This window comes from Tinamus guttatus, unplaced genomic scaffold (genome assembly GCF_059628265.1).
Source record: "Tinamus guttatus ecotype Peru unplaced genomic scaffold, ASM5962826v1 Tinamus_guttatus_pri_ptg000213l, whole genome shotgun sequence".
Taxonomy (NCBI): Eukaryota; Metazoa; Chordata; class Aves; order Tinamiformes; family Tinamidae; genus Tinamus; species Tinamus guttatus.
The window spans coordinates 12,477,686-12,490,437 of NW_028288747.1; the positions used below are offsets into that span (position 1 = coordinate 12,477,686).

The 12,752-nt window shown below is 35.9% G+C and overlaps 1 protein-coding gene across 2 annotated transcripts in view; it reads left to right on the plus strand.

The window, feature by feature from the left end:
* Positions 1-12,752, plus strand: part of PDS5A (PDS5 cohesin associated factor A) — a 74,426-nt gene that overhangs the window by 55,253 nt on the left and 6,421 nt on the right. For both annotated transcript variants that reach the window (XM_088524760.1, XM_088524761.1), the window contains exons 20-29: positions 2,267-2,390; positions 3,543-3,701; positions 3,999-4,067; positions 4,748-4,884; positions 5,569-5,692; positions 5,937-6,141; positions 6,652-6,766; positions 9,927-10,059; positions 10,670-10,789; positions 11,785-11,847. In XM_088524760.1, coding sequence (XP_088380886.1) covers positions 2,267-2,390; positions 3,543-3,701; positions 3,999-4,067; positions 4,748-4,884; positions 5,569-5,692; positions 5,937-6,141; positions 6,652-6,766; positions 9,927-10,059; positions 10,670-10,789; positions 11,785-11,847 — 1,249 coding nt within the window. The remainder of the gene's footprint in view (positions 1-2,266; positions 2,391-3,542; positions 3,702-3,998; positions 4,068-4,747; positions 4,885-5,568; positions 5,693-5,936; positions 6,142-6,651; positions 6,767-9,926; positions 10,060-10,669; positions 10,790-11,784; positions 11,848-12,752) is intronic.

Sequence of the window (12,752 nt, forward strand, 5' to 3'; positions counted from 1 at the left end):
AAGGATAAGAGGCTCTGTCTGTTTCAGAACAAGTTGGAAAACAAGCTCTATAGGCAAGCACAAATTTCTACCAAAGAATAATTGGCTGTCACTCAGCTTTTATACAGTTTGTACTTTAACTTCTGATTAAAGCTGCATAATCTACTAAGTACTCACAGACTATTTAAAACACTGTGAGTGAAATCCAGATTCTTAAGATCAACCTTTTAGTAACTAATGAAGCCCAGGTCTTATGTTCTGGATTAAGTTCTCAGTAACTGGAAGTAACATCTCATGTGTTAGCTGTTAAAGTGCATACTAGCATCCACCTTAAGTTCTGGGGGAATCGAAGGTGTAACCTCAGCAATTCTTACAGCCTTGCATCAGATTTTAGGCAAATAAAATCATAAGTTCACATACAAGACGTCTTTAAAACGTTTGTGGGGTAAAGATAAGGACACTTAGGAGCACAGTCGTGGTTGTCAGCATAGTTCCTAGAGGCTACCAGAGTTTCATCAAGGTTGTGCGTTTCTGGGATGCATTGTCATGTGTCAAAGGAGATGACAGTACTAGTGCTTTTTCTGGTTTCTTTCTCAGATATTGCTGAGCAGAGTCTTGGCCAACTTTCAAATAACTTAAAAATGTTGTTGTTTGAATGGATGCCCGGCCCTTTGCATGTTTTGCAAGCAAGTCCGGGGCACCAAATAACATTAACAAAAGCTGATAGATCCAATAGTTTTCATCAGGACACTAGGTCTTTGAGTTGCTCGTTAATATTCTGAAATCCAAAACCAGGTCAGTATTTCACTGACTGAAAAAGGAGTCTGAAGATAAGTAAATAAATCTGGACAAAATGTTCCGGATTTCATTTATTAAATTATCTTTGCTATAAATGAAATATCTGCTGCAATCAGCAGGATCGTTTGTTTCAAATAAGCTGTTTCCTTACAAATACTCATGTGCAGACTGCCTGTTGCCCTTTGAAGTAGTGTTTTTTTAGCAATAGCTCAAGTTCTTCCTCATAAGTGAAAAGATTTTGTGCACGAGTTCATGAACAGGGAGTTTTAAATGGTTCTTAGAGAGAAGCCTTGACCATATGCAGAACCTGTGGGACATGTTCAACTTTTAAGTTTTGCCTCTTGCAGAGCTATGTCAGCTGGGTTGTGATGAGGTATGGTTTGTGATCAATGCATTTGTCTTTGGCAAAGGCCCTGTAAAGAGGATGTATTTGCACTATGAAAGCTGTAGTTGAGATATTAAAGCTTATTTTAATTGTAGGTTTCACAGAATTCTGTGTTCTGCTTCCTATGTAATCCAACTTGTAGAATTTTAGCATATTTTAAGATGACCTTAACTTCGCATGCTCATAAAACATTGTTAACATTTTCCTAGGTTTTTTTGTTTGTTTTCAGTGGTTATGTCTTTTTGAGAAAAAAATAGATTTTATTTTTCAACCCTTCAAGTCTTTCTTCTTGTTGTTACTTTTGATTATATAGAATGTTTTGGTTTGCATACTGAATGCTTATTGCTGTTGAGCTTTAGAAGAAATCAGGATTTTTTAAAATGTTTTTGCGTGGGATGATTTCTAGGCAATCTTATTTACTCGTCTCAGTTGCCAAGTGAGTAGCACAGTAAACCTCCTGCGTTAGTCTCTCACATGATGGTCTCTCAAGTGACAGGCTCACCTTCCTGCTCTCAGAAGTGGAGCCGAACCAGCCTAGAACTGATCTCCGGGGTGACTTTTGCCCTGCACTGTCCTTCCACGGAACAGATTTAAGGGGACTCGAGAACAAAAGCTCAAAATAAAGCAGTTACATAAATACGCATATTGCAATCAAAGACCAAAGTTAAGGGATGAAGGCCTCTGAACACACTGATGTTTACTGGTTGCTCCTAGCTTTCATGCATTTTGGTGTAAGCCAAGTCACTTCCAGCACGAGCTCGGATAACAAGTTCAGGAGTTCACCCTGGCTGAACTTGTACCCCACCCCATCCCCTCCTTTGCCTTCCTAGACAGCCGTATTTTGATCATTTCTTTTTCATGTGTGATTTTTCCCTGGAGGCTTTTTTTTTCTGTTTAATTGTGTGCAGTCAGTTGTTCAGCAAGTAACACTAAATAAAATTCTCTCCTGCTTTTCCCTCTGTATGATTATTATCTTTCCTGAGCAGACTTCAAAGGAATGCTTAATTTATAAGACTGTAATTCTGTGAGGATCTGTATACAAGACGAACGATAGTTTTGTAGATTGCAAATTATATCTTGAAGTATTTTGTTTAATATTCACAGAACACTAATTCCAATTTTGCATCAGAAAGCAAAAAGAGGCACTCCTCACCAGGCAAAACAAGCTGTTCACTGTATACATGCCATATTTTCAAATAAAGAAGTGCAACTTGCACAGATCTTCGAGGTATGTTTTGCTTTATTAGTTTTAAGATTTGTTTCTGGTCTTAATTGAGAGCAGTGATTAATGTTAATTGAATTCATACTTTAATTAACTCATAGTATTTGTTAGGTAAGGAAGCGTATAGGTGCATAGCAGTTGAGATAAATTATTTTGCAGATTACTAATGTTTCTGGTAGAAATCTGTTACTGTAGCATTCTGATGTCTGATATATAAGGTCTCTGTGGGAGTTACTGGAAGGTAAGATGATGGAATGATTCCTGCTAACTCCAATGTTGACACACATAGTAGATATTAAATGAGAGAGAACATTCTCTGATTTCAAACTGTATTGAATTACAGTGCTTAAAACTCTGCGCATACAGCACCTTTCCTGAAGGAAGTTAGCAAAGAGTAACTAATCTCCTGTAAGCTCAAAAACTGGCTTTCTACTCACTTCCTTGCTTAGATAAGTTGTAAAACAAAAACTTAGCTTATACAGGGAAGAAAAGGTTATTAATTTTCACTGTAATCTTTATATACTAATGTTATTAACCCACACTGGTAAAATAGCTTGCATTTTTCATCCCGGATGTCCTCAAAACCTGTGTGTAATTCAGAAGCAGGGAGATCTTTGGATTAAACTTAGGTTGATTTTATGTCTTTGGGAGTGCAAGTTCATGTTCCCTCCCTACTGTCTGAAGACAATGTGCACGTGCTGAGTGACGCAGCAGGGCAGAATTATCCTGGCAGCCCTTATCTAGCAGGGAAATGCTGCTTACTGATAGAAAAGACCATGGTTGTTTCCAAAGTTTTGCCTTTACTATTGGTAGTTATAATTGAGGTTTTCACAGCTCATGGATAGAATTGAGTCTGAGGGTCCTGTGTCCTCCAGGTTAGACTGTGCTTCCCATTTTTAAAAAAGATAAGAGACTATAGAAGTCGTTTGGTCCTTATATTGTGTGATACTGCTAGTTATTCTGTTAACTAGGAAATGGCACCCTTTCTTCAATTTGTTCTGCCAATTTTTTAAATTATTATGGAAAACTGTGGAGCACATCAGCAATCCAGTAGTCTAAGGTTTTTTTGTTGTTGTTGTTGTTTTTTGGGGTTTTTCTGGTGTGCTAATTTACTAATGTATAGTTAATTTTAAAAATATATTCTTTTTTCTTTCTCAGCCTCTTAGTAGAAGTTTGAATGCTGATGTACCAGAACAGCTTATAACTCCATTAGTTTCATTGGGTCATATTTCTATGTTGGCCCCAGACCAGTTTGCTTCTCCAATGAAATCTGTTGTTGCAAATTTCATCGTGAAAGATCTCCTAATGAACGACAGGGTAAGATTTTTTTTGTTTGTTTATTTCTTCAGTTTCTGTTATTTTCTCTGTTTGGGGAATAGAGCTCCTTTTTTTGTTTTGTTTAGTTTTTTGATTGTTTTTTTTGGTTGGTTGGTTTTTTTTGGTTAATGGATTAATAAAGGAATGGTCTGTAAAGGTGGCGGTCAATATGGTGGTATTGCACTGCAAAATATCTTCTTTGTGATAGAAAGCTTTGTCCACAACTTAGTTTTATTCCTAGCCCTCCATTTTATGGATGGGTTGAATCAGTTCTTAAACTTATATGAGTATCTGTAGTCAACAGGTGAGAAAAATGGAAAATTGTGGTCTCCTGATGAAGAGGTTTCTCCAGAAGTTCTAGCAAAGGTAAAATGGTCTGCTATCAATAATAATATAGAGAGTTTAAAATAGGGTTTTGTTTGTTTGTTTTGGGGTTTTTTTTTTTGAGTCATGCGATAGACATTATTAAGATAGTTTTTTGAGTAGCCCTTTTAGAATGTGTGCAGTCTACGTGGATTATACACATGCTTATAAAACAGGTGAAAACTGTGTGTGTTAGTGTCTTCATGTATAGACATGAAGTATACTCAATATTGAGAAAATTAAGATTTGTTCACTGGTTTTTGTTACAAGAAAGATGATCCAACTTTACTGACTATAAACAGAATTGAAATAAATTGAAATCCTGAAAGAATTTCTTCATTCATCTTCATAGGCTGTTTACTGTAAATCTAAATATTGCCATTTCTAGAAATGTTTACCTAGATACTCTCATTTTTAATCATGTTTTAATCATGTATCCCGCATCCTCTTAATGCATTTGTGAGAAGACACTAAACCATAGTTGAAATGTTGCGATGTCCAAAAGACTGATACATACTTCTTCATTCTGTAAATATTTACTACTTTGTTATGTTCCTTTAAAAATATATGAGCTCTCATAAGTAGGAGTCTATCAGTATTTCAGTTTAGCAGCAGTAGGTTTAGTGACTATCAACTTCAGATGGTAAGAGCATCTTTTATTTGTATTTGTTCATCTTTAATAGGTGCAAGCAATTAAACTTTTGGTACGCTGGCTCCTGGGCATGAAAAACAACCAGTCAAAATCTGCAAATTCCACACTCCGGTTATTATCAGCTATGCTTGTCAGTGAAGGAGACTTGACAGAACAGAAGAGAATCAGGTTAGATTTTTTTTTCATTTCAGACTTTTATCATTTTTATTGTGGAATTCCAGTGAACATTATTTCTTTCCGAGCTCTTGTAGAATTTGGAGGTGCATGCAGTGCCAGCTAATGGGGTAGTTAAGAAAAATACATGATTGGAGTTTTAATTTTGTCATTGGAATGGCATGTATAAATATACATGTGATACTTCCTCTTGCTTGTGATACTCTAGCTCAGAACCTGATAGATATCTTGATAGTGGAAGACTTTTCAGAGAGCACAAAACCTTTAGGGGTGTCTCTGAAAGCATTGAACAGATTCAACACACTTAGGAGTGGGGCAGGTTTGGGTGGAGCTTCTTCATGTCCACAATGAAGTTACTTTTCATGCAAACTTGGAGGGGAAGAAAAAATCTGTCACATAAGTGTTGCTTTAGGAGTTGTTTTTAGGCAGTGCTACAAAAACAAAGCAACTCTTCTCATTTCACAACTGTACTACGAAGAAGTTAAGGGGAAGGCATTGCCCCTTGTTAACCTGACTGATATCTTGTGAAAATTTAACTTGATTTGAAGCTGTAGAAATGAGAACTGATTGTTGGAGGAAAATGTGCTTGCTCACTGCATGATGCTGTGAAAATTAAAACTGCAATGTACAAGTAATATCAGCATAGTTTTGTTTTGTTTCTGCTTTATGTCTGTATAGTAAATCTGATATGTCTCGACTGCGATTAGCTGCTGGTAGTGCAATAATGAAGCTTGCACAGGAACCCTGTTACCATGAAATAATTACCCCAGAACAGTTCCAGCTCTGTGCACTTGTTATTAATGTAAGTGATTGCTTTTGAATAAGATTCACTGTTAATTATTTGAGTTCAGAGTCCTGAGTTTTTTTTCTTTTTTTTTTTTTCCTTTCTGATTTGCACTGTAACTCTTGGAAAAATCCTTAAGACTTCATAAATAATACTGCACCTGTTGATATGTTTAAAACATGTTACCTCATAATTTCAAAATGCTTTTTTGTTGTTTGTTAAAGACTAAGCTTTTTGTATTTGGACTCTTGTATTGCTGTAGGATGAGTGCTACCAAGTGAGGCAGATATTTGCCCAGAAACTGCATAAGGCACTTGTGAAGTTACTGCTCCCATTGGAATATATGGCAATCTTCGCTTTGTGTGCCAAAGACCCTGTGAAAGAGAGAAGAGCACATGCCAGACAGTGTTTGCTCAAAAACATCAGTATACGAAGAGAATATATTAAGCAGAATCCTATGGCTAATGGTTGGTATTTCAGTAAATTTAAGAGTGCAGCAGTTGAAAACTAAACTGCAGTGAGTAGTTAGAATTTACCTACACAAAGTGCTTTAGTTAATAAATAAATAAATATGTAATTTGTTTCTTTTATCACATTGAAAATCTTATTTTACTTAGTTTAGCATTAGCATTAACCATAAAATTATTTTTTATACGCTGCTGAGATGTAAGTAGGTGCACTTGCAGAATAAATGCCATGCTATTGTTTTGTTAGGCGTTGTGGTATGTGCTTTGTCTGACTCAAAAAAATAAGAAATTTTGTTTTTGAGCGTATAACTTTCTTTCTGAAGTAAGACCAAGTAATTTTGTGGTAGTAAAATATATTCATTTATTTTTAATAATTCATTAAAAATAAATGGAAAACACTGCAAGTCTATTCCAAGTTTTACATTTCGTAATTGAAAAATAATACTTGGAAACAGTGTTTCCTATTCTGTATATGTCTAAGATATACTTATATTTTGTTTACTACTGTAGAAAAATTGCTATCCTTGCTCCCTGAATATGTGGTACCCTATATGATTCACTTGCTGGCACATGATCCAGATTTCACAAAACCTCAGGATGTTGATCAGCTTCGTGACGTCAAAGAGTAAGTGTGAAATGAATCTATGTTTTCTATTGCTGGGATAATTTTTCTGTGCTTAGGAAGAAAAAGAGGAGCTCTTGTTTTATGAACAGTATTTTGTAAGCCAGTAATTTTGGAAATATGTAACACTAAGGGAAGAAAGCATCAGCAGCTGCTTAACAATGTATTGGTAATGACAATCTGCAGGTCAAGTCTCAGCATTCAAAATTAATGAGTTTTCTAGGCTTCTTTTAAACATCATTAATATTTGAGATTCTTTTATTTTTGTCTAGGAATAACTGTGCAATTCCCCAATGTACTTAGAGCAAGTAATGTCAGCTCAAATATTTCGGAACTTACAAGATCCAACACTTAACCTAAAACTTAAAAACGTATTGCCATGATACTGGATCAGTCCTGCTTCTCTGGAAGTTAATTATTTTTCTCCATGCAAACCTACTAGAATTAATTTTAAGATGCTGCTAACTTACAATTTCCACTGTTTATATGCAGTACCAGCTTAGCACTTCTGACTGTATTCAGCACATATTATTGTATACCAGCCTTTCTCAACAGAAGCTTGTTCTATGTGCTTGCATTTTTTTCCTTCTTGTATGTCTCAGATAATCTTTCATGCCTAAAGTGCAATTGACTTCTGTGTTTCTTTCTGGCTCAGAAAGAGTTTACCTAAAAAAAGCCAAAAGCATCCTACCAGCTGTTTTTAGTGTTTGGGTTATTTTTCTGGTGTTCATTTTTGGAGGAAATGTAAGATCTGTTGTTTTACAAAAGCATGTATAAATAACTATATATCAAGAAACACATGTATTGCCATATGCTGCATTATTGGAAAAGCAGCACATTCTTAGTCTGAATAGACCAGTTCACATCTCTCTGTCTTTTTTCATCTTCACCTAAAGGAATTAGAGCACAATTATTTATTTGTCTAAAACAAACAAAACAAAAAAAAACCCAAACAAACAAACAAAAAAAAACAGAAAGCTTCTTTTGTTCTTATATCTGAGTTGCTTGACTTGCACCCATTCAGAAGTTGGAGGCAAAGAGCATTTGGTACCTAATTTTTGCATCTGCTTTTTGTCCCAGGACTGTGGGGTCTTGGCAGCATCTGGAAGTGCTCCAGTGTGTACCCCACCATTACCCCGATGGGTGGCAGAAACAGTGACAGCTTCTGGTTGTCAGTGTTAGTTAACACTTTAGAGGAGTGCTTGTTTGAGCACCCCTTGCACAGCTGCTCTTTGGTTTCCTCCCTCAAGCTCATCACAGGCTGGCCGAACTTGTCAGAGAGGACAGCTCCAAGCAGAGAAATACTCTGTCCAGGAGTTTCAGCAGGAATATCTCTCTGAAACGTCTTCCAAAATGAATGCAAAATGTTTTTCTCTGAGGACGTTGCAGAAAGTTTCTTTCAAGAATTCTGAGAGCCAGGTTCACTTAAAGCATTCATGTGGATATGTGCAAGCTTGGGGAAGCAGACAGGCAGGAGTTTCTGTATCTGTCTCTTCCCAGTTCATCCTGGTTTTCTGGGGCCCAAATACGATTTCATAAAGTAAATATGTGCTTAGCAACCATAATTTTTGATATGTCTTCTTATGAGGTCTTTTAAACTTGTCTTATAGTGGCACGTTGATTTTGGCTGTTTGGGGTGGTAGAGTTTTTTGTTTTTGTTTCAGAAGGAAAAGTCCTTCTGAACTCATACTCCAAAGAATATTGAAATGCATACAGGGAATGAATTTACTCTTTTGTGTTTGTGTTTTTGTAGATGCGTGTTTTTATACATTAAATCCTGCTGTGGCTCTAGAAGGCTCTTGTTCAGGGACAGGAACTTGCTCTTGGTAGTGATTTGTTGACTTAGTTTGGAAATCTGTTAAATTTTGACATGAATTATGTGAAATTACTGGAGTAAAATGTGTCCTAAATAGCTCGTCACTTCTTTTTTTTTTTTTTTTTAATCTTAGATAGGCAACATAGGGCTTTGAAGTCACTGATCAGTGCAGTATGCTCAAGGTCCAGTGCTTGTCCTATTTAACTTTTTGAGAATAGTGCATAGAAGGATGTAAAAGTACCTAATATGCATATTTAGTTAGTTTTTGTAGCTCTTGGGTGCAAGTGAAAACTCAGACATTTTAAGTGAACATCAGATAGCTATTTAAGTGTTTTGATTAAACACACCCTTCTTTTGCTTTGAACTTTTGAGTAAAGTATTCCCTCATTCCTGATGCTGCAATCTTGTATCAGACAATCTTGTATTTGTATCAGTTAGAAAGACCAGGGGTTTTATGGACAAAGACATCTAATGTTCTGCCATCCTGTTTTTCTAGTTCTGTATTAGCCTTTCTTCAAGGTAATCTCTCTTCTAGAGCTTCAGATTCAAATTAGCTACTGGCAAAGGTTACTTTTCACAGACCCACCCATGTGTTTATTCCAACTAAGTAGTTTTTTTATCGTATTATGACTGTTGTTGACCCTCTACACACCTGCAAATCAAAAGCTTAATAACAAAGCTTGGCACAGTTGTATTTTATACAGTAATTGAAAGATTCTTAAAAACTTTATTTGAAATATAATACATTCTTCCTGCAAATAAACTGAATTTAAAGAAAGGAAACTGTAAAAGCTAATTCAATTTTATCTATCTGTAAGGACTTCTTTTTCCTCTTGTATGAGGCATTAGCAAGATTGGACCTGTTTGGTTTTGGATCCTCTAGTATGCGAGTTACAGCATTCAGCTGCCCACTGTGGGTAAAGTCTAGTGACAGCACAGTTTGTTTAAACCTGTTTCCATTGTGGTCACAGTGCATTGTTGCCTATAGCTTAGACCTAGACCAGGGAAGTGACATTTAGAAACCAGGTTTAGGTTTGGAAAATAAAAATATTTAAAGATTGGGCAATGTCTACAGATCTAACAGGGAACACACTGATCTGGAGGGATTCTCTCTAGAGTACAGTAGAGATTCTGATTGTATTAAAGGCCTGTACTTCATTTACATCTTTGGGTGACTTTTTTGTTTTTAATAATATCATCAAATAGACTATGATTTCTTAAGAAAAATATGGTACAGCTTTTTTTGTTTTGTTTTTTCTTGTTTGTTTGTTTTTTTAAGATATCACTTTATCTGGGAGCCCCTGTAAGAGCTGAAATATAACTGTGTATGGTTTTATGACTTCTTAGGTGCCTGTGGTTCATGCTTGAAGTTTTAATGACAAAGAATGAGAACAATAGCCATGCCTTCATGAAAAAGATGGCAGAAAATATCAAGCTTACCCGAGATGCTCAGTCCCCTGATGAGCCAAAGGCCAATGAGGTAAGAAACGCGATTCAGATAAGGGTGATGGGGTAAGGGTTTCACAAGCACTTGCTGAACAGGATTTGCAGGACTCTTGAAAGAACTAGCTCAGACATTTTTATTGTCTTTAGAGACGTGTTAATTGCAAGCCTTGTCTGTATGTTACCTGCTGACCTTAACCAGCACAAAGTACCTAATAGTTGAGTAAAGAGAGTTCGTGAAGTACTTCTGTTGCTCACTGTTTGACTGCCTCATTGTAACTCCTCCAGCCGTCCTGCTTCCTGACATAAGCAGCTTCTACTGCTGGAGGAAATACTGTAAACTCTGACTCTATGGTTAAGCCTGTTATATGCTAGTAAAGGTGAGAAACTCAAATGACTAAGAGCTTCTTTTGTAGAGCATAAACATATAAAGTATTTTTAGTTCTTATAAAATAGTATAGTATGAAATATGAGAGCCTTCTGTATGTGCAGAGCCAGCAGTAGGGTCAGTGATGTGGTATGCGTCCTTAGTGGTGGTTATTTTCACACACAGATGATACTTTTTAGAGTGTATTATCTGTGCAAATGTGAAAAACATAAGTAATTCCTATTCACTTTCCTGTTTTTTTTTATTTTATTTTTCGCAGAAACTTTATACAGTATGTGATGTAGCGCTATGTGTAATTAACAGCAAAAGTGCTTTGTGCAATGCAGATTCACCGAAGGACCCTGTGTTGCCTACCAAATTTTTTACACAACCTGAGAAGGTAAATTTGTTAATTTAATTTCCTCAAATGGTGAGTGGAAATATGTATATATTTTCACAAATATAATTTTCTAGCTAGGCCATCTTTTTCTCTCATGAGCAAGTACCAGAAATGTCTGTAGTGAGGTGAGAGCTAGTGAGAATAAATATCAATATTTTAACTGGCATTGCTAGATCGTTTCACTAAAGCATTTTACAAATGCAGCTGTGAATGTATAAGATGAATTGGAATGCAAAGCAGACAAAAAGGGGAACATTTTTATGTTGTCCTTTGTATGTCTATATATGCGATAACTTTGGCTACTTTGTTTGCTATACAAGTCAGTTCTGTTATTGCTAAGCCTTGGTGAGTACAACTATATGCTCTCTAGCACTTCTGTTATTTAAGGGACATACTATAACGTGGAACCAAATAAATTGTCCAGGTGAGACCTGCTGTTTTGATTATACTAAATAATATATTTCACATATTCACTATCTTAGACAGTTAGTTAACAGCCCTTCTAGAGTCTGTTCAAGCAGAATATAGTTTCTTTATTTAATTAGGAAGTGGCAGATGCAGTGGTGACAGGGAACTGGTACCTCTAATAGGCTATTTGCATTCTGATTTAGTGTTTTGGTCTGTATATGCTGTAGTCAAAGTGACTAGAAGCTTCCAGCTTGTTTAGAGAAAACAACGCCGTTCTCCTTTTCTTTGGACTCCGATAAAAACATGCAGGTGATAGGATAGGGAGCTCTACTTCATTTTAAATGATGTCTTGAATTCAAGAAGAAAAAATAAGCATCCCAAATTCAAGTTGTCATACTGCCATTCAGTAAGCATTCAGTCAGCAAAGATCTACTTGGAATTACCTGTATTAGCTTAAGGTTCCTTTATCAGGAGAAGGAAGTAGCATCTAATTTGTGAAATCAATCAGGTACATTTGAAAACACAAGTAAGACTAAAAGAACAAATACAAAAATTGGGGTTTTTTTTTTTTTTTTTTTTTAATACAGGATTTCTGCAATGACAGAAATTACATTTCAGAAGAGACAAGAGTTCTTCTTCTAACAGGAAAGGTACCATATTTTGACAAGATATTCTTTTGAATTTTGTGTGACATTTTTTATCATAATCATCACATGAATGACAGTAGTTGGTGTGTAGTGATTAGCCATTCTGGGTAGTCAAATATGCATTTCTTTAACTTGTTGGCTTTAGTAAGCCCTTTAACTCCACATACCGTTTGGTGAGGATGGATCTGAGGGCGGAAGCTTTGTACCTTTGCACTGTGCGTCTAGTGCGCTGAAGCAGGGGTTCTTGATTAAGTACAATTCTTCACATAATTACAGAGTTTTTCTTTATTGATGTAATGTGATGTAAAGTTATGATTCATATACTTGTGATATCACCTAGCACTGAAGGTCTTAACTTTGTAATCAGTGTATTTTTAGTGTGGTTGATTATGCCGTTAATTTGAAGTACAAGTGTTATACAGTCTTTGAACACCTCATTTTACTGGTAGATAGTTGCTCCAGAAGTAATTTGGATGGTACTGTCACAAGAGAGAGAGAATATACTCCATCTTCCTAGTTGGAAAACAAAAACCAGAATCTATTTGTTTTTCCCACCACCTATCCTTTCTTTTTCAGGTTTCTGAACCTTTATTCACCAAATTATTTTTAAATTACCTCAGAGTGCTTGTTAAGCTAGTTCACAAAATTAGTAGATTTTTCATGAAATTAGAGAAACAGTGTTGGCTGTCCTGCAAATTGGAAGAATCCTGAGAGCAAAATAAATGATATTTCTAATATAAATTTCCTCTCTATTTGTTAATTTTCACAGTCCATGTTCTTTGAACTATTAATTAGCTTAGCTTCCAAAAATCTTCAATTATGGAAAGCAGTGCTTTTTGACAGTGATTCTCATGGTGAGGGCAGAGACAGAACCCCTCTCTAAATAGCCGTATCATTAAAATTGCTGC